General features: G+C 37.7%; 1 protein-coding gene across 4 annotated transcripts in view; it reads right to left on the minus strand.

Moving 5' to 3' along the window:
* The window catches only part of LOC149087388 (atrial natriuretic peptide receptor 1-like), a 435,567-nt gene that overhangs the window by 95,318 nt on the left and 316,881 nt on the right, over positions 1–23,368 (minus strand). For all 4 annotated transcript variants that reach the window (XM_089231469.1, XM_089231468.1, XM_089231471.1 and 1 more), the window contains exons 6-7: positions 22,654–22,786; positions 20,584–20,662 (exon numbers count right to left, since the gene is read on the minus strand). In XM_089231469.1, the coding sequence (XP_089087595.1) occupies positions 20,584–20,662; positions 22,654–22,786 (212 nt within the window). The remainder of the gene's footprint in view (positions 1–20,583; positions 20,663–22,653; positions 22,787–23,368) is intronic.

Genomic DNA, 23,368 nt, shown 5'->3' on the forward strand with positions numbered 1-23,368 from the left:
GGTCCTGGATTTTATTCGTTGGTAAAACGAATACAAATGAAAATTTTTCATGGTACTCGCTCCGTGGGATGGCCGACAAGCTTCCAAGTCGGGGCCCATGTTTACAGGTTTCATTTTGGGTGCCCTGGATTTTATTTGTTGGTAAAACGAAAACAAATGAAAATTTTTCATATGCTTTTTATATGCTTGCACAAACAGGTTTAGCGATTCCATTACAAAGTGGATGTAGTCCTATATATGGAGATTGGGAGGGGAGGGGAGGGGGGACATCTATGATTGAATATTAGTCATTACAGAGGAAGCGATTTTCGGCGGAGGAACGTGCATTTGATACATTATTTGTTTCTCGTATTAAAACAAGTGTCGTTTTTTTTAAACGATAGATTTTAAAACCTTTTACGTTAAGCACTTTTTATAGAAGCTTGTTAGTAAAACTGTTGCGTCGGAGCCATGGATGAACAAGCACTCCAGTATTTCTTGCAATTCATCCGAGCAATCGAAATTTATTTTAAAAAATCAGAATTTTTATACATGAAGTTTATGCGATATGGATCTATAACGAGATTCTAACGGATCTACGAATCTGATCTTCCGACGCTCCCGAATTTAATCCCCTGCACGTTAACTAAGCATTTAGATCCTAGCAACAAGCATAAATCATCGACGTGGAATGAAACATAGCAAAAAAAATATATATATATACTTAAAGAGAAATTGGTTTTAAAGTGTATTTACCTTCCCAAAAATAAAAACTATTAGGTATGATATATGGGCGGATAACTATATAATGCCTGATTAACTGCTAGCGAACTATTTAACGCCGAATTATCATTGGCGTAAACATCTATCTCGTCCATAAGCCCACTCAATGTTTACCACCACCTCGGATAATACCTACAACATTTTTGAGCCCTCCCAATATTTTCAATAACTTGACGCCTTTGCAGATTGTAGTCGATATCATTTCGAATTTGATAGCGCACTAGTCAGTTTTAATTCACCTCTAAGAAGTTATATTAAAACACGACCTCTCAAGCAAAAACTAGCATGGAAAAGAAAATTTAGAATGAAATACATAGGTGGAGATAGACTTGAAGTCTGAGGGGCAAGGTCATTATTTCTGTGGGGGGGGGGGGGGGAACGATGATGATGATGTCAATTCATATACACTAGATCTGCTCACTCCACTTTTGATGCTGGGGGGGGGGGGCAATGCCCCCACGCATCTCCGCCCATGATGAAATAACGTTTTTATTTTTGCTCACGCAAACTATTTTCAAGGTCACATTCTCTTTTCTAATGGGTGCACGTAAAACACTGGTGTTAGTAATATTACGGCGCAATATCGCAACAAAAACATTGGAAGTTTAAACAAAGATTCAAAATTAAATTCATAGCATTTAAAAACAAGAAAATAATTACTTTAATTTACGATCAAAAGACAATGTTTGATCTATATTGAGTATATATCTATTCTATAATATAAAATCAAAAACTAACTCGAAAAGGGCCTGTTGCTAAGCAACCGAGTGACGGAAGTGGGTGAAATTTTTGAGTGACGGAAATCTGTTACGGAAGTGGGTTCGATTCATATATCGATATTCACATTCATATATCGTACATTCATATTCATATATCGTACATTCATATTCATATATCGATATGATATCATATATCATATATCGATATTGGGTCGATATTCACATATCGGGACCCATTTGACCCATCGGGACCATGTTATGTGCATGTACCAAGAGGCTCCTACATCCTACAGCAGAGCCCTTAGGCTGGAATTTAGATTTCGAGCCCCCAAACCAGCTTTTCAGGGGCCCCTCTGTGATTAATTTATAGTGTGAAAAATCAAAAAGTGATAAGAATCGTTGTGGCCCCTGTCAGCCCTTCCTTTGTGGGGGGGGGGGAGGTCCATGCCGAGAGGTATATATATGTATAATATACACACACAACAGCAGTGCTCCCAACACAGGGTCGGGGTACCCGGGGAAGATTTCACGTATAAGTAAAAAGTTTTCATTTCCAGGGGCCCTTGATGGATCTCATTGTTTTCTTGCTGCTTTAACGTTGAAAAATTTCGATAGCGGAAGCAAAAGATATATCCAGTCTGGGGCCCCACCAAAAGTATGCGAATTGGTGTCCCGGGTAATTGGTTGGGGGGTCCTGGATTTTATTCGTTGGTAAAACGAATACAAATGAAAATTTTTCATGGTACTCGCTCCGTGGGATGGCCGACAAGCTTCCAAGTCGGGGCCCATGTTTACAGGTTTCATTTTGGGTGCCCTGGATTTTATTTGTTGGTAAAACGAAAACAAATGAAAATTTTTCATATGCTTTTTATATGCTTGCACAAACAGGTTTAGCGATTCCATTACAAAGTGGATGTAGTCCTATATATGGAGATTGGGAGGGGAGGGGAGGGGGGACATCTATGATTGAATATTAGTCATTACAGAGGAAGCGATTTTCGGCGGAGGAACGTGCATTTGATACATTATTTGTTTCTCGTATTAAAACAAGTGTCGTTTTTTTTAAACGATAGATTTTAAAACCTTTTACGTTAAGCACTTTTTATAGAAGCTTGTTAGTAAAACTGTTGCGTCGGAGCCATGGATGAACAAGCACTCCAGTATTTCTTGCAATTCATCCGAGCAATCGAAATTTATTTTAAAAAATCAGAATTTTTATACATGAAGTTTATGCGATATGGATCTATAACGAGATTCTAACGGATCTACGAATCTGATCTTCCGACGCTCCCGAATTTAATCCCCTGCACGTTAACTAAGCATTTAGATCCTAGCAACAAGCATAAATCATCGACGTGGAATGAAACATAGCAAAAAAAATATATATATATACTTAAAGAGAAATTGGTTTTAAAGTGTATTTACCTTCCCAAAAATAAAAACTATTAGGTATGATATATGGGCGGATAACTATATAATGCCTGATTAACTGCTAGCGAACTATTTAACGCCGAATTATCATTGGCGTAAACATCTATCTCGTCCATAAGCCCACTCAATGTTTACCACCACCTCGGATAATACCTACAACATTTTTGAGCCCTCCCAATATTTTCAATAACTTGACGCCTTTGCAGATTGTAGTCGATATCATTTCGAATTTGATAGCGCACTAGTCAGTTTTAATTCACCTCTAAGAAGTTATATTAAAACACGACCTCTCAAGCAAAAACTAGCATGGAAAAGAAAATTTAGAATGAAATACATAGGTGGAGATAGACTTGAAGTCTGAGGGGCAAGGTCATTATTTCTGTGGGGGGGGGGGGGGGGAACGATGATGATGATGTCAATTCATATACACTAGATCTGCTCACTCCACTTTTGATGCTGGGGGGGGGGGCAATGCCCCCACGCATCTCCGCCCATGATGAAATAACGTTTTTATTTTTGCTCACGCAAACTATTTTCAAGGTCACATTCTCTTTTCTAATGGGTGCACGTAAAACACTGGTGTTAGTAATATTACGGCGCAATATCGCAACAAAAACATTGGAAGTTTAAACAAAGATTCAAAATTAAATTCATAGCATTTAAAAACAAGAAAATAATTACTTTAATTTACGATCAAAAGACAATGTTTGATCTATATTGAGTATATATCTATTCTATAATATAAAATCAAAAACTAACTCGAAAAGGGCCTGTTGCTAAGCAACCGAGTGACGGAAGTGGGTGAAATTTTTGAGTGACGGAAATCTGTTACGGAAGTGGGTTCGATTCATATATCGATATTCACATTCATATATCGTACATTCATATTCATATATCGTACATTCATATTCATATATCGATATGATATCATATATCATATATCGATATTGGGTCGATATTCACATATCGGGACCCATTTGACCCATCGGGACCATGTTATGTGCATGTACCAAGAGGCTCCTACATCCTACAGCAGAGCCCTTAGGCTGGAATTTAGATTTCGAGCCCCCAAACCAGCTTTTCAGGGGCCCCTCTGTGATTAATTTATAGTGTGAAAAATCAAAAAGTGATAAGAATCGTTGTGGCCCCTGTCAGCCCTTCCTTTGTGGGGGGGGGGGGGGAGGTCCATGCCGAGAGGTATATATATGTATAATATACACACACAACAGCAGTGCTCCCAACACAGGGTCGGGGTACCCGGGGAAGATTTCACGTATAAGTAAAAAGTTTTCATTTCCAGGGGCCCTTGATGGATCTCATTGTTTTCTTGCTGCTTTAACGTTGAAAAATTTCGATAGCGGAAGCAAAAGATATATCCAGTCTGGGGCCCCACCAAAAGTATGCGAATTGGTGTCCCGGGTAATTGGTTGGGGGGTCCTGGATTTTATTCGTTGGTAAAACGAATACAAATGAAAATTTTTCATGGTACTCGCTCCGTGGGATGGCCGACAAGCTTCCAAGTCGGGGCCCATGTTTACAGGTTTCATTTTGGGTGCCCTGGATTTTATTTGTTGGTAAAACGAAAACAAATGAAAATTTTTCATAGCACTCGCACCGGGGGATGACCGACAAGCTTCCAAGTGGGGGCCCCATGTTTACAGGTTTCATTTTGGGGCCCTGGACGAATCTCATTCTTTTCTGTTGTAGAATTCGCAACAGCGGAAGCCCGAGATAAAGCCAGTCTGGGGCCCCACCAAAAGTATGCGAATTGGTGTCCCGGGTAATTGGTTGGGGGCCCTGGATTTTATTCGTTGGTAAAACGAATACAAATGAAAATTTTTCATGGCACTCGCTCCGGGGGATGACCGACAAGCTTCCAAGTCGGGGGCCCCATGTTTACAGGTTTCATTTTGGGGGCCCTGGATTTTATTCGTTGGTAAAACGAATACAAATGAAAATTTTTCATGGCACTCGCTCCGGGGGATGACCGACAAGCTTCCAAGTCGGGGGCCCCATGTTTACAGGTTTCATTTTGGGGCCCTGGACGAATCTCATTCTTTTCTGTTGTAGAATTCGCAACAGCGGAAGCCCGAGATAAAGCCAGTCTGGGGCCCCACCAAAAGTATGCGAATTGGTGTCCCGGGTAATTGGTTGGGCCCCTGGATTTTATTCGTTGGTAAAACGAATACAAATGGAAATTTTTCATGGCACTCGCTCCGGGGGATGACCGACAAGCTTCCAAGTCGGGGGCCCCATGTTTACAGGTTTCATTTTGGAGGCCCTGGATTTTATTCGTTGGTAAAACGAATACAAATGAAAATTTTTCATGGCACTCGCTCCGGGGGATGACCGACAAGCTTCCAAGTCGGGGGCCCCATGTTTACAGGTTTCATTTTGGGGGCCCTTGATTTTATTCGTTGGTAAAACGAATACAAATGGAAATTTTTCATGGCACTCGCTCCGGGAGATGACCGACAAGCTTCCAAGTCGGGGGCCCCATGTTTACAGGTTTCATTTTGGGGGCCCTGGATTTTATTCGTTGGTAAAACGAATACAAATGAAAATTTTTCATGGCACTCGCTCCGGGGGATGACCGACAAGCTTCCAAGTCGGGGGCCCCATGTTTACAGGTTTCATTTTGGGGCCCTGGACGAATCTCATTCTTTTCTGTTGTAGAATTCGCACCAGCGGAACCACGAGATAAAGCCAGTCTGGGGCCCCACCAAAAGTATGCGAATTGGTGTCCCGGGTAATTGTTTGAGGGCCCTGGATTTTATTCGTTGGTAAAACGAATACAAATGAAAATTTTTCATGGCACTCGCTCCGGGGGATGACCGACAAGCTTCCAAGTCGGGGGCCCCATGTTTACAGGTTTCATTTTGGGGCCCTGGACGAATCTCATTCTTTTCTGTTGTAGAATTCGCACCAGCGGAACCCCGAGATAAAGCCAGTCTGGGGCCCCACCAAAAGTATGCGAATTGGTGTCCCGGGTAATTGTTTGGGGGCCCTGGATTTTATTCGTTCGTAAAACGAATACAAATGAAAATTTTTCATGGCACTCGCACCGGGGGATGACCAACAAGCTTCCAAGTCGGGGCCCCATATTTACAGGTTTCATTTTGGGGCCCTGGACGAATCTCATTCTTTTCTGTTGTAGAATTCGCACCAGCGGAACCTCAAGATAAAGCCAGTCTGGGGCCCCACCAAAAGTATGCGAATTGGTGTCCCGGGTAATTGTTTGGGGGCCCTGGATTTTATTCGTTCGTAAAACGAATACAAATGAAAATTTTTCATGGCACTCGCACCGGGGGATGACCAACAAGCTTCCAAGTCGGGGGGCCCCATGTTTACAGGTTTGATTTTGGGGGCCCTGGATGAATCTCATTCTTTTCTGTTGTAGAATTTGCCACAGCCGAAACCGAGATATAGCCAGTCTGGGGCCCCACTAAAAATCTGCGTATTGTGTCCCCGCCACTGGATGTGGGGCCCTGGATTTTATTCGTTGTAAAATTGATAAAAATGAAAAATTCTCACAGGGGGGGTGTCCGACAAGCTTGCAGGCTTCATGGAAATGTTGGCAGGTTGTAATTCGGTGCCCCTGAATGTATCTCATTGATTTTTGTGGTTTAACATTGTAAAATTTGCAACACATCGGTAGCCCAAGATATATCCAGTGTGGGGCCCCACTGAAATTCAGCGAATTGAATCTGGGGACCCCCATGGGGAAGTTTTCTGGGGATACTTGATGAATCTCATTTGTTTTTTGTTGCTTTATTATTATTTTCGTTAAAATTCGCTTCTTCAGTAGGCTGGTGCTTTCACACGTCCCTTTCCCCTTTTCCATAGCACGCTGATGAAGTGGGACGAAATAAACAAGATATGTCCGGGAGAGAAGTGGGGGGGGGGGGGGGGGGGGGGTTGGCCGCCAAAGGCGGCAGGGGGGCAGAGCCCCCCTAGTATATGTATAAAATTAGACTATATATATGCGGGGTGTGTATACAGTCAAACCTCGTTAGTGCGTCACCCGGTTAACACGTCACTCCGCTTACCGGGTCACTTTTTTGGAAGTCCCAATTGTCCTCAGGCAGGAATTTACACAGCTATGGCATACTCCGCTTAACGAGTCACTCCGCTTACCGGGTCACTTTTTTGGAAGTCCCAATTGTCCTCAGGCAGGAATTGACACAGCTATGGCATACTCCGCTTAACGAGTCACTCCGCTTACTAAGTCATATTTTTGCTCTCCCAAGAGTGACTCGCTAACGAGGTTTGACTGTATATATATATATATATTAAACTAAATATCTTAACTACTAAAACTAAAAACTTAGAAAAATATCTCTCAAAACGTTTCATGACTTTTGAATCACTATGTGTCTAATATTTGGTGTAGAAATCAGTGTGAACAAGCTCAAAATCTAGAATTTGAATCAAGGATAACTTTAACCCTCAGAATGACCCCATCATCCTCAGATGATTATGGTGGCCTGCTAAAATCATCCTGTGATGATCAGAGTTTCTTTTATTAAGGTGAATTTCTTTGAATGACTTATAGATGGCGCATGTATATACAGAAGCGCAGATGAGTCGTTAAGAGAGTAAAAACAGATAATTAAAAAATAATTTACTACAGCGATAATCACTTCAAAACTACTTTAATTTCTCAACATAATCGTCACCAATATTTATGCACTTATCCCATCGTTTTATCAGTGTCCCAATACCAACTACATGAAATTCTTTGACTGTCTCAGCCGGGTATAGGACATCTTGAACCTCTTTATCATCTCCAAAGAGCTTGCTTCCAAGATGATTTTTAGCGGACTACCATTTGGGGTATAAGTCGGGACTGTAAGTTGGATGTTGAAGTTCCCAACCAAATTTTTGTATCAGCATCTCCTAGAGAGGCCTCCGCACGGGTTGCCTAGGTCATCTGCAACGTCATTAAGACTACTACATAGCAAGTTTATCATATTTTGAAGCACAGCATTTCGTTTTTCTCATTTTGGCGTAAAATCTTCCTGGTAGGCTCATAAATACCAGGAAAGATTCTACGCCATCCAATACCACACAGTGATTGGATGTGGGACGTAGGAATCGCTGAATCTGAGCCCGATTACTTCTTTTCCGCACACAATGATGATGCTACTACTTTACCGCACACCAACTCTGGCCATGCATTGCCATACGGCAATTTCCAACCGGTGGAGTTCGGTTGGGAATGAAGGTTCCGTCAATCGGTGGTCACCCCAGGCTAGGTAGGTAAAGAATTTCTTTCTGACGTTCGATGTCCGGAATAGAACCCGTGGACCTTACGGCAACCTTCATAGTCCATCTGCACCACTCGGGCACGCCCATATCGATGATACTGGCACGTGCGGTGGGATTATTCTCTCTGAATATCTGAATATTCTGAGAGAAGATGGACTACTTGCTGACATCACGAGCAGTGTGCGGAGGACTTTTATCTGCAGTAGGTGCTGGCTATATGCCGATCAGCCTGAATCAATTCCTCCACCTGCTGCAGTGTTGATTCTGTCTCAGTCAACATGGGATGCCTGCTTCGACCATTGTTATGAATTTTTGAGCGGATTTGAGGAAGTTTCTTGACCCAATTGTGCACTTACGCAATAAACACTAAACACTTCATAAACAGGATGAATCAGTCCGGGGTTGTGAGCGGTTCTATCTATCTATCTATAAACAGGATGCATTTCTTTGTGAATATTTTTTTTGCATAAAATCATTTTGCCCACAACAGCACACCTCTACCTATTTTGCACCTCTATCGTACAATCAGCGAGGATACCATCACCATTTTGAAACTGAATTGCGCATGTTTGCGAATACTACGAGTTGACATGAAATGAATATCATAAAGATGGATGCTGCTGGATGGATGCATTCTTCGGAAGTATTTGTTATTACTTTAAGATATATAATATCAGTTTGGACTTACTTAATAGCTCAGCCTCGTATGTTGCGGTAAATGTGATTAATCGGTTACTATGCATAGTTACCAATCGTCTTTTTTTGTAGTTTTATCAATTTGTCACTTCTACCGGTGAATATGCATAATACCGGAGCGTCTTTTGTAAATTTGATAAATGCTAAAAAAATTATCACTTTTACCGGAGATTAAGTACAATAACCAAGTGTTGTTGGTAAATTTGATAAATACTTGAAATTTATCGCCCTTATCTATGATTAGTGTTATTTTGCATTTGATAATAATGAAAAATATTCCGAATGAGTTAAGTATGTGTGATGCATATAGTCGGAATCTGATAACAAATTTTACGATCGTACCCCGATATAATGATACAATGCATATATGAATTATCATGTCTAGTGCATCATATACTGTAGTACGATTTATCTTGTTTACCAATGATGCGACCCTTGAGTATTATACATAAATGCCGGTAAAAGTAATTAATTTAGGGAAATTTACTAAATTTACTGGAATAGTTGGTAAGTATATAGTATTACCGGTTAGAGTATGTATTGCAATCGGATTTATCTTATTTACCGTAAGACACACACACATGAATTACACTTTTTTATTTCAAGTTTTTATGAGAGTGAACCATATGGGGATTAAGATTACTATAAATAAAATAGAAACTCTAGCGCTTTCGGCTGCTATCGGACCACGTGATTGTTGATATCGGAATATTAGCAATAATTTAGTAAAATCGGTAATTGAACTCAATACTGTAAGTTTTATTGTGTTGACTTGTTTTACATCTTCAGCATTTATATCGCTACCACCGCAGTGTTCACGAAAAAGTTGTGCGTAAGAGGACTTGAGAGTTGTGGTGGATTTAATTCTGACGAATAAATGGTTTTTCTCAAATTACACTGCCCAATTCAAGGATTAGCATTATTCTCAATAGAGTTCAAAAATATGTCAGTGTTGCCTAGTGTGTGTTGTCATTTTGATATTAGGTAGAGACGGTGAGCGCGACTCGAACGAGATTGACGGCCTCGGTCTAGAATGGTTAAAGGAACAATATTTTTGTTATAAAAAATCACTACAAATCTACAACCTTTTGAAACTTTAAGTAAGTGCTCTCAACAGTTTTTTTGAAAATCCACCAGTTTCGGTAGTGTCGTGCTTTGTGCGACCGAGAGTAGGAAAACAAGAATGATCGCACAGAGCACGTAAACTTTCTGGTCCAGATTATTCAAATGCTTGACAAGTGTTTTGGTTCTTACAAAGAAGAGTATCGCCTAGAGAATCGCTGAGCCAAAGGACTCTCATTTCTTCAAGACGGTTCATCACATCACATTCTACATCAGGAGTGAACAAGAGGCACGAGAAACATAGCTGAGTTTTAATCGGCCCGTGAAAGATGGATGTAAACAAAGTACCAATATGTGCAGCGGGATATGTATAACAATCGAGAAACGCTAATGGCCGCCGTGATGGTCATAGTGACGGACGCGCATTGCGAGGACCCGGGAGGAACCCCACCATCGCCACAGTGGTGGTCGGCTGAAGTTGGTTTTCTGTAGCCCCCCAATTCGACGTGCGAATGCGAAACGATCTCCCCGTTAAAAAGTCTCGCTACAAAGAGCAACAGCCCTACAATAGTACGAATATTCAATCATTACACTTCACTCGCTTCATTTTTGACAAATAGATGGCAGCACTGAAAAATCCGACACAACACTATATGTAGACTCATAATGATAGGTACACATACTCACACTTCCGGCGCAACTCACTCGGTAGTAAATTGCCCATGGCGTTAGACCGAAATTGTGCTCGGTTTCAAAGAAAGAAAGGACAGCAAATGGAAGCCAACTCTCAAATCTAGCCTATGCAACAGCGGTTCCCAGCGGTTTGTCAGTTATGAACTTCTCCCCTCCATGAAAACTTGGTATTTGTCATAGAACCCCCACATAGTCGTGTACCCCTAGGAATCTTGATGCCTGCCCCCAATTCATATCAGCACAGACTACAGCCAACAAACTGTGAGGATGTCCTAGAATAACGAAAGGCATTCTATCCTGTACCAGTAAATGTGATGCGATAGCAGTCCGATCTACTGGATAGCGAAAGGCCGCTGTGGAGGTCGAGTGGACATAGTGACGGAGAGTGTGAGTCCGTCACTCTGACCGCCGATAATTTCTTCACTAGTATATATATCTAGTATATAATCTAGTAATAGTATAGTATATCTAGATAGTATATATAGTATATCTATAGATAGTATATCTAGTATAGATATCTAGTATAGATATCTAGTATAGAGTAGATAGTATATATAGTATATCTATAGATAGTATATCTATAGATAGTATATCTAGTATAATATCTAGTATATAGCAATATCTAGTTTGTAAATTGAAACAACGGCAACTTATGTATTTCGGAACTATCAAAAAAATGAGCGGAACTTTCAATTGTTTTGTAAAAGTGGATTAATGCGTACACACACACAGGGCAGTAAATAACAGTCGGTTTTGGATGCAAGAAACATTCAATCTTACTGTCTTCTCAGCGCAATGTCCAGTCAACTCGAGTGGAAAATGCAACATCAGAGTAAAATCCACGTGTAATCCTGTATTACAACAAAACAAAATATGGTCTAGATACCGTGGTTCAAATGAATTGATGCTATAATATAAAGAGAAAGACAAAAAGATGACCAATGGCACTTTTTTACAATATGGTCGATGTGAGTGCTCTTTCCTCAACGCATATGTTGTTCGACTATAGTTTCAAAAAAGGTAGCAAGAATGAATGCCAGAAACGAAGACGTTTCGTGATTCCACTTGGAAAACAAGTGACGCTTTTCAAAGACGATCCATCAAGTAGCAAACGAGATGATGTCCACCTAAGAAGAAAACTCGATGTGGAACGTGGCCATTAAAAACAAGACAAGAACCAGTTGGAAGAAATCTAAAGCACCCATATGTACTGAGCATATTGTAATGTATATTGCGAAAAAATGTAATCAAAATGAACTTCGTAACTAGTTTCGAAAAGGCATAAACCTATTTTTTTTTCAGAAAACCGAGATTTTGCATGAAGCACGGGGGTCAAAGAGTACGTTGTACATTTTTAAACAACCCATTGTTTTTATGAATGAATCTCATCAATTGCTATTCGATTTATTATAATTATTTAAATTACGTTCTTATATAGAATATAGATGGCTTTTTTCTCACCTTAAGATACCAAAGAAACAGATATTTTCAGATATAATATCCAGAAAATATATCCGTTTCCTTGCTATCTTGACCTGAGTAAAAAGCCATCTATCTCACTCTATACTGTCCCAGCTAGGGATCATTTCCTGAACTTTAAAGAAGCTACCAATGCCTCTAATTTAGTGCCTCACGCCACAGTGCTTGAAATAAGGAAGGGAGGATGGAGTCTCCAGTGGTGTAGATGGTAGCATGCTTGCCCGGTATGTGAGAGGCCTGAGTTCGAGTCCCGATGGAGATAACAAAACTTTTCTTTCTGAGTTCATCTCAGCAAAGTATCCATAAAATGTCTGTTTCCCTGCTATTTTCATATATCTTTGTAAATTGAGGAAAATTCGTAAATATTCAATGTGGGTTCATTTGATCCCCATCGTTACTGAACGGTATAAAAATTCGCATGTAGCCTAAGTCTTTATATATTCATCAGAGTGTGTTTCGTTTAGAGCCAAGGAATATAGTATCACAACCTACTAGAAAAAGCAGTCGAAAAAATTATTCAACTACGAAAAATATGGAAGTTTTTTTTTTATTTATAGAGTGCGATAATTTCTTTTTTAAATTGCGTATTTGCATGAAAAGTATAATTAATGACTAATATTAAATAATGATAAAATTAATAATTATTAAAAAGAAGAGTTTTCTACAAAGTACAAATTCTTAATGTTTCCAACCCTCTAATCTATTAGTTCCCAAACGAATAGTGCTGTCACAAAAGCAGTTCTATTTCAAAATGAGTTGGATTGTCATTTTTTTCCCTTCTGTTTTTACGATTATGCTTGTGCAGTGTACAAATTTACTGCTGAAAATCGTAAAAAAAATTCGGTTCAGTTCATACACAAAAGTGAAAATGCACATTAAAAAGTTCAAGCATTTGTGTTTTTAAAAAAACTTTGGAAATTTTATTTTTAACTAGCGTCATCTATCAGATTAAAAAGTAAAGTTAAGTTTTTGGTTTCAAATTTTGATCAATAGTTAACATTACTGTGTTTTCAAATTATGATAGAAAACTCTTTTATTATTTTGAAAGTTATTATAAAAAGTTTTGATCTAAAAGTAAAGTTTAATATGTAATTAAAATGCTTTGCTATATGAAAATATTTAAAATGCATTGAATTGCGAAATAATGTTTCTGAAAAGCAATCTTGTATTCTCATAGTTCTCTTCGAAGAGAAAGTGAGTGGTTGTAAACTTCCAATGATGCCCACCAAGCCAGTTGTACTGTATTGCAGTAGACACTTATCTACTCTATAATATAAAATCACAAACTCGAAAAGGTTCTGTTTCTATGCAACCGAAATTAGTGACGATTTTTGAGTGACGGAAATCTGTTACGTTTTTGTGTTACGGAAATCGGTTAGGATTTTGGGTCAAGTTTTCATTTTACTTTAGTATATATCAGTACCAAGTTATGTGCATGTACCGAGAGGCTGCCACATCCTACAGAAGGGCCCCCTAGGCTGGAATAGATGGCGAGCCCGCAAACCAGCTTTTCACGGGAACTTCTGTGGTTAATTTATAGTGTGAAAAATCAGAAAGTGATAAGAATCGTTCCGGCCTCTGTCAGCCCTGCCCTTGTGGGGGTCATGCCGAGAGGTATGTATAATATACATATAACACCAGTGCTCTGAATGCACAGGGTCTAGGTACAGGTTTCATTTTCGGGCCCTGGATGAATCTCATTCTTTTCTGTTGTTTAACATTGTAGAATTTGCGCGCATGACTCTTCTTTTCCAAGTCTGCTCCCCTCAACCAAGTCTATGTACCTATGTAAGTATGGTCTCCAAAATCATAAAACATACTCCAATCCATAACAAACTATACCACAGAAAAGTGGAAGGACCACTTTAGGAGAACGCAAACAGACCTTTTTAAGAATGAATTCTAGTATTCCGTACGCTATTTCAAAACACTGCTGAGAACAATGTTCAGAAAACCTAAGCCGCTCGTCAATAAGAATTTGCAAATCGGTGACAGAAGTTGCACCCGGGATAGTAATTCCATTTAACACGTAAGTGAAACGCGAGCTGCTCGAACCCAAATGAGTGGCCATGCACCTCCACACTTGTCAATGCTGAAAGTCATGCTTCAATCGTTGGTCCATGCTGCAATCATATTCAAGTTCGTATCGACCTTCTCCCTGTTGCTTAGATTCCCGACTATCCCCATCAGCTGCAAATTTGCTAACAATCCCATCGATACCCTGATCGAGCTCATCCATAAACTTTTTTATGCATAATTAGTAGTTTTCGGTCGTGAAATGAAAAACAATATATATAACAACATTTTGTGAAAATTTTGATATCGCATGACACAATACTAATTAAAGAGAGGTTGTGACTTTGATTATAGCATATTATAGCATATATGTATATATTACGGTAAAGGAGATAAATTGGTTATACATAATTACAGGTTATTATGCATACCTACTAATCGCACTATGTAAGTTTGATAAATTTATCACTTTTACCCGCGAATATGAAAACACACAAGCGTCGTTTGTAAATTTGATAGATACTTGAAATTTATTGCTTTTATCTGTGATTATGCATAATACCTTAGCGTAATTGGTGAGTTTGGTAAATATGATATAAATTCCAAATGAGTCTAATATGCGTGATGTATATATTCGGACCCGACAAAATCCTAACAAATTTTACGATCGTGCCCTAATATACTGATACAATACACGTATGAATTATCATGTTTAGGGTATCATATAGTACGATTTATCATGGTTACCAATGACGTGACGCTTGGGTATTATGCATAATCACCGGTAAAAGTGATACTTTTTTAGTACTTATAAAATTTACCAACGATGCATGGGCACTATGCATATTCGCCGGTAAAAGTGTGTGATAAATTTAGGGAAATTTATCAAACTTGCCCAAATGCTTGGTAAGTATGCATAATATCCGGTTATTACGTATAATTGCATTTATCACATTTATCGTAGCATATATATCTGCACTTTTTCATCGAAAAATCAGCTATTATTTTCTTCAGCAAATCTTCAGTAATGAGAGTCAATTTGAACTTTTTGATGATTTATTGGCCGTAAGTCCAGCTATAGCTTCGATTAAATATGGTCATTCTTTGTTATCCATGAATTGTGAGATAAATAACTGGCAATTCTACGGTGAAAAGAACAAACCTGTCATTTATCGCAGAATATTTTAATACTGTTTATTAGAATATTTAATATCAGAATATTTTAACATGTTAATAATATCCCTGCCGTTTTTTTTCAGGTATTTGACTCCCGAAGATAGCAAAAAATGCATTATTGTGATCGCAAAAGCAAAGTTTGAAGCATAAAATTGTTGCATTCAGTCTTTATTAGTCTAGTAGTCTGCTAACTAAGTAGAAAAAAATAACACGAGTAACACAGTTTAATGGACCGGGATTCCACTATCAAAGTTGTGTAAAAGTTCTCTTATAAAACTGGAAAAATTTAATCTATAAGCATATCGGTTGCATTCGTTTGAATGTAAAAGATAGCGCTCATCAGTTGCGTTTTTCAAGTTCAATAAAAAAAAACTTGAATAAAACTTCTATAGTGTAACTCCCCGGATATACATTCACATATATATATATATATATATATATATATATATATATATATATATATATATATATATATATATAGGCTGACCATATCTTCTCGAGAGAAATACGGGACATCGCAATTATCGCCAAGAACAACGCTAAAAGTGCACAAACTTGCCAAATGTTGCTGAAATTACGGAAACATCGCAATGACGGGAAACGAAGCATTATTTCAGATTGCAGTGGATTAAAATGAATTATACGATATAAAACGTTCAGCAAGACAAATGTGGGAGATTAATGTTCTTACTATAGTTGTGTAATTATCATAATTTAACTTATGAGTTTAAAAATAATTTCAATCTTTGACTTCAATAAAGAATAAAAATCCAAATAGGCGTTATGTAAAAAACGGGAAAAACCGGGACGCTTTTGCCAAAAAGTCGGCACGGCCAGAAAAAGGAAGAAAACCGGGACTGTCCCGGGAAATACAGGATGTATGGTCACCCCATATATATGATGTTTGTGTTTCCCGCCATTAAAAACCAATAGTACTCTTCATCTCTCTTCACAAAAGAAATTCCACTTGAAAATGAGCTGTGGATTGTCTTTTTTTTTTTTTAATGTTCAATCCTGTTATATAATCGAGTTAATTATGGATTATAACTATTGGTATTGCACAGTGAACAAATTTTCTGCTGAAAATCGTAAAATGCAATCGATTATCACATAAACGTGAATGATAATTGACAAATCCAAGTCTGTTATATGTTTACTAGCGCCATCTATGAGATTAAAAAGTGAATTTCAGTTTTGTAAAAAATAATAATTTCATCAAAAAATGGCACTCGTATGTATTTGAGCCACAATTATGATGAAAAAAATATAGTTATTTTAAAATAATTTGCAGAAATCCCGAGATAAGCATAAAATTTAATATTAAAATTTGAGTAAAAAGTATTTAATTAAATAAATATTTAAAAAATTGTATTCACAATTCTTTTAAAAGAAAAAGTGACTGATTGTTAACTAGGGTCAACTTGAAAATATATATTTTCTTTAAATTCTTCCCGTGTCATGATATTGGTCTGTTCTGCACTTTGCGAAAGTGATAACATTATCCGTGATTATAATAAGCGCTTGATGTGGTGGCTGGAGGGCCTCACTGGAAGTTTCAAGTATATTATTTTCTTTAAATTCTTCACAGGCTTTTGAACCTGAGGATATTTTTTTTATCAAAAGTTATCGTTATCATCCAGCCAGCGAAATTATCTAACACAGAGGTCTTCAAACATTTTCTAGTCACGAGCACTGCCTCATCGAAAGAAGAGCACCCCTACGACAAGTTTGACATACGAATTCAAGATGATTTCAATCCTTGGATACGGTTTGCACAACGTGTTTGATGGGAACGTTGATCAAGCGCTCGCGAGCACGAAATTTGACACGAACATGAATCACTGTGGGTGCTTCAGGGAGCACCGTGGTGTGGCAACGGGTTGAGGATGCCTGATCTAGCAGGTGAGAAAGCGCCTTCCTCCATGGAAAAAAAAAATTCCGTATATAATTCACAATGTCCTTATCGTGCCTTAATAGCCGCTATGATCCACGTACGTGTAGTGCTGTTCTTGCAATGGCTTTCCCTTAATGAAAGCATGTGTGTATGGTAAAAAAAAAGTCTATTTTTTTCCGTTCACGGTCAGTTTCTTTCAACTGAGCGCATTCAGTTTCTCGGCTGGAAGACTTCATAATGGATCTGTGGAACGTATCGTAACTACATTAAAGGAAGTAGTGACCTAATTCTTTATACAGGGTGTCCTGAAAATGCTAATGCGGTCTTTATCTTATCCACAGTCCATCTTGGAGTTGCGATTCTAGTTTAAAAAATGCTCAAGAGACGTTCAAAAGTCACGCCGGACCAGTTTTGAGAGTGAAAATACAGATTAACATAAAATAAAAAGTCTAATGTCTTATACGAACACCCTGGAAACTTGTTGCTCTGTATCTTCCAAGGCCAACAGAAAGAATGCTATGTTTCTAAGTGCAATAGCTGAAATATTTGAATTCAAAAATCGGAGAAAATGTATGAAAGAATAACAAAAAAATAGCGCGGACAACGCTTCTTTCTCTAACCTATGCTGTCCCTTCCTAACTTTCTCAGATCGTTAAATTCGAATATCTTAGTGAATATTGCACTTAGAAACTTGGAATTTTTTTGTTGGATTCTGTGAAGACAAGGCAGCAACTTTCTTTCTAATTGGAAGTTAGACAACATGGAGACCGTATAAAAATTACGAGTTTTTTTTTCTGTGACACACTGTATTTCCAGTCCCAAAACTGGTAGAGACTAATTTTTAAACATTTCGTAAAATGGAACCATAACTGTACGCCGGACGGTTCATGAGATAAAGGCAGCATTTACACTTACATGACACCCTGTATATATTAGACAATTTCATTCAAATATTTTCCAATTTATAAATAAAATAAAAAGAATAGTTTTAATAAAAGAAGAGGAAAACCTTTTCTTCAGCAATATAACACATAAAATAACAGCACGATTTAACATTTTAAAATAAGTTATGTGGAAATGGAGATACATGGTCTTCGTACATACAACCGGGATCTTTTCGGATATTGGTATCAGAAAACTTGAGTCCCGGTGCGATAACATTAAGTGACGTGAACTGTATATTTTGGTAAATACCAAATCTATTGCGAAGAAATAAGTGTGAACACTAGGGTGGAACAAAAAAGGGTGTTTTTTCACTTTTTTTTGGAAATTGATGTTGCCTTAGTATTCAAAAGATGCCTTTCAAGGTTTAAAGACGTTATACCAAAATCTAGGGAAATATTTTGATATCCTGAGGTTCCTCACGGACCCTAAAGGTCGAGCAAAAAGACTTTTCTAAGTGCACATTATAAAAATCTATGTAAACATTATATATATAAAATAAACCCCTTTTTGGGGAGATGGGGTGGGGACAGTTTGAATTTTGGGGAAAAAAATTAGGAATGTCATTTCTTCACATAAAGGCATATTTTAAATGCTATTACAATTTCGAAATTTTTTTTTTCGTTCCACCCTAGTGAACACGCTTAGCAAAATGTGTTGAATGAGAAAAAATTGGGTCGGAATTAGAAGATCTGGCAAAGTGTCAAATTGCATTTGGAAGTAACAAAAACTTAGTTAAAATTGTGTCAAACAGATAGCGCTACATCCGCGTTGAGTAACCCCACAACATACAGGGTGCCCTATCAGTCTTAATTCGGCTTTTATCTCATCAACCGTTCATCGCAAAGGTAGTATATTTTGGTTTAAAAAATGCTCAAAATATGTTTAGCAGTCACCCTGTGCCAGTTTTGAGATTGAAAATACAGTGTGTTCCGAAATAAAAATAAAAATTTCCTTACGATCATTGGTCTTCCAATTTCTGATTGAAAAGTTTTGCCCTGTCTCCTCTGAGACAAAAAAAAAAATCAGTGTTTCCAAGTGCAACATTTCAATGAGATATTTAAACTAAAATTAGAAGAAAATTGGGAAAGAACAGCAAAAATGAGATAGAGTTGTCCCATTATTTTATGTTCTTTTCCACGTTTCTCTAATTTTTTGAATTCACATATCTCGATATATTCAATTCAAATAATATTTTTTGTTGTTCTCATCAGGAAACACAGGGTAACAACTTTCTGATTAACTGACAAAATTTAAATTCTTGATTTTGCAAAAAAAAAAAATCATTTTGTATATGCATTATTATAAATCGCAAATCTGGTACAGTGTGATTTTTCAACACATTTTGAGCATTTTTCAATTCGAAATTATACTTCTACGGCGAGCGGTTGATGAGATGAAAGCCGAATTACGACTTACAGGACACCCTGTATGCACATAATTTATGATTTTTTTTTTTTCAAGCCGAGCACAACTCAGGTCTATCGCCATGGGCAATTTACTACCTAGTGAGTTGTGCCGGAAGTGTAAGTATGTGTACTTAACAGTCCGAGTGCGTATCTAGTTGCCATCTATATCTCAGAAGTGAAGTGAGTGAAGTTTATCAGCCACCTCGTTGGGCATTTTGTCTGTTGTGGCGTTGTATTTGTATTTGTAATGACTGAATATTTGTACTGTTTGTAGGACTGTTGCTCTCTGTGGCGAGACTTTTTAACGGGGAGATCGACCATAATTTATGATTATAATTTATTTTAATATAATTAAAATAATTATTATTATTTTTATTCCTATTATTTTTGTATAACATATTTCAATTTTGTTTTCATGGCTCTTGAATTACTAAGATTCAATCGTGGACGGAAATATACTTGAGTGCCGAACATTTGACTAAAAAATCATAGAGTCAATGCGTTCAGAAACGAGAACTCGAATCAGGGCTGTAAATAGTCTGGGGCAACCGGGACACCACCCTTGGGCCCCCGAGCTGAATGGTGGTCCCACAAACGTTTACATTTGTTTTGCCTAATAATAAGCCTTTGAAGAGGAGCCCCAAGGAAAAGTCTGACCTGAGGTCCCAAGAAGGCACGGTTCGGCCTTGACTTGAATACATAATCTCGTGGCAACGTCAGAAAATTACAAGAACCAAATCAATTAATTTTTGAGCTCACTTCGAAAAAAACCCCAATAACTCAGATTTTTCAACGAAACGTCATCTTCAAGCAAAGCGTTCGGATTCAATATTATACATTAAAAGAAATGTCAAAAGAAATGTTTTTTGGAGAATTTTTTGAAGATTTCTAAATTAGAAATTATTTACATTTTTGTTTATATTTAGAACAAAAGAAAACTGGATTCCGTGCATTTTATTCTATAGATAATGACAGTCAGATAATCACCATTTCAGCAATATAATGACAATGTTGTCATACGACATTCACGTACCTGTACAATGCCGCTGACCCCAATAGTAGGAATACAACGACAATGGAGAATACGACTGGTATTACGTAGTCTTCAAAACCTAAATCGAATATAAAATGCAACCAAATTACGTATTCATTTCAGAAAGGACTCAGAAAATTATTATTATTTTTTTTTTTAAATGTAAAAATACTCATATACAATCGAACTTGGTTAATGCGAGAAGCTCAAGAAAACAGAAAAAAAAAATTTCGAGTTACCAAATTCATCAATTTAGAACAAATATTGCTTTCACTAAAAATTTAAAAACTCTGAATAAGAATATAAATATATTGGATGTGCTATCACTTACCGTGCCAGTTATTGTTGCAACTAGCATTTGCATAAAACGTAAACGATCGCGAAAACTATTTCATTTTTGTATTTGTATATATATATATATATATATATATATATATATATATATATATATATATATATATATATATATATAATTTTCATGAGTTTCTTTCCTGATGCCGCACTTTTCAACATCTTCAATTTGATTTAGAAAATGAATGATGTGATTTTCCATCATGGGAAAACATTATTTTCTGTAACATGTCCGCAGCTTCTAGAGGTGTTTGAACAGGGACTTCAGACTCGTTTTCAAAATTTCTTTGCATGACACTATTATTCAACATGGCTTTATTCGCTAAATCCCTAATGTCCGCATCCATAAATTACCCTTTTTATTTTCTCTTTTTAGAGTTAAACTAGAGACATTTTTACATGGTTAAAGATGTCGCTAAATTGATATTCCCAAATAAACAAGCAATAATTCTAGAGGAAACACGAATCTCCAACGCATTTTACCAGACAAGTGACTCTGTTCAGCACTCCAACTTAAAAACACTCTGTCTGTAGAATATAGATAGATCAATAGAACCGCACACAACCCCGGGTGATGCAAAGTAACCTCAAAAGACTCCGTTACCTCAAAAGAGGTAGGGTTGTGTCAGAAAAAGTTAGTAAATATTTATGGCAGTCCCCATGTGCTCGCAATTAACAAATCAATCGCGCCGTTCTCTCCACCAAAACAGTTATCAAGTTGATGTAACCTGCAAGCAATACGACTAAAAATGCATAGCTGAACCCAATGACCAGGGAGAAAAACTGTACGTGCGCCCAGTGGCACGTAAGGGCCGGAAACTGCAGCCTGGGATTTCAAAAGAAATGGGGAGAAGACTTGTGGGTTAACTAAGAAGTAGTTGGCATGTTGAAGTGGGAGAGATTCGAGAATGCTCTAAATACGCAATATATACAGCACCTCCACTGTGACGGGAAAAAGCATCGATCATTTGATCATTTTTATCAGACCACGGTTATTTTCTGCACACGATGGCTGATTAGTGAAGGGCTGAAAAAGTGGAGGCTGAAATGAATGCTGATTAGATCGGGAACTACAATTTATTGCCGATTCCGGAACGGCAGCCATTTTTTTTTTCTATACTCACCCAGAGATTGGTGGGCTAACCCCCTCGGTGTGGGATTCCCTGCGGTAGCAATATTTTTCTGTGGTCATGTAGAACGCCGTCCCTGTTTACCCCTGTATCAAGAAAGTTTCTGATAAGGATGAACTGAGTACCGGACTCGCGACACACCTCTAAAAAACATCCTTTGGTACTTTTTAGGCGAGTATCCTATCGACCTGGGCTACCTGGTAAAAGCATTGCTTCTTACTTATAGCCACAAAAAAAAATCAGATTTGGTGAAATTAAAATCGTTTTAAATGTTTTCATGCTGTATTTGATCATTAAACACATTAATTATGATTAGATGTGATCAGTGAATCGCAGCAGAATAAAGAAAAAGATGACCAAAAGTTAGCCAGGAATTCCGAGAAAAGAGAAATTTTGAACAATGGCATATCCGAATCAAACTCCGATTCATCCAAAACATCAGCAAAAAAAAATTAGAGAAATGAAGAGGAATTCCTAAAATGTAATTTATCTCAAAACTTGAATAACCAAGTTCGCCCCTGTTACTATTTTCAAACAAAATGACTGGGATGTATTGTAAAATAAAAGAATAAATGTAATTAGTTGGTACCTTTGCACTTGGAGCCGTCGAATCCGCATTTCGGGACATCAGTTGGCGGTGATGTGCGTCCACCAGCCCAATGGATTTTTCTATGAGGAGCATCAACCACTTTCTTTTCTGTCCCAAAATAATTGGCTACTACCTGTAGGAGAAAGTTCGCAAAATTTGTCAGTTTTATTTAATTTGAAGGACCATAAACAGTGGCGTATTTACAGGGGGCTTAGCGGGCTATAGCCCAGGGCAGCAAGTTTAGAGGAACGGAATGATCGACCAAGAAAGACGTGAACGAGCAAAAGAGTGACTTTGAGCGTAAGCAAGCACGTGAATGACAGAAAGAATCACCTACAGAGCGAGGGATCTGGCCAGTGACATAGAGTCTGTGCAAGCATGTGAATGACGAAAAGAATGAATTTTAATGTTTTAATTCTATATTTATTCAATTGTTTAATTGAAATAAATAATCAAATGAACAAAATAGAATAAATTTACCGTTTTTGGTATTTAGTGCAACTCATTTTAATGAAAATAAAACGGAAATGTTTCTTTCTCCCATTTTGTGATCTTAGCTTGTGTCGCCATCTATATTCCGTATGAGAAAGTGTTTTGTGTGGAGATCGTGACAGCGTTTGCGTTGATTTTTATCTGTGCTGATTATGTTTGTCGTGCTGCCATCTCGTGTTCAAAAACAATACGGTTAATTCAGTTTGTGTTACAGAAGTTTGTG

The sequence above is a fragment of the Pholcus phalangioides genome, unplaced genomic scaffold (assembly GCF_987345545.1).
Source record: "Pholcus phalangioides strain wild (caught in Gottingen) unplaced genomic scaffold, Ppha-v1.0 ptg000004l_1, whole genome shotgun sequence".
NCBI lineage: Eukaryota > Metazoa > Arthropoda > Arachnida > Araneae > Pholcidae > Pholcus > Pholcus phalangioides.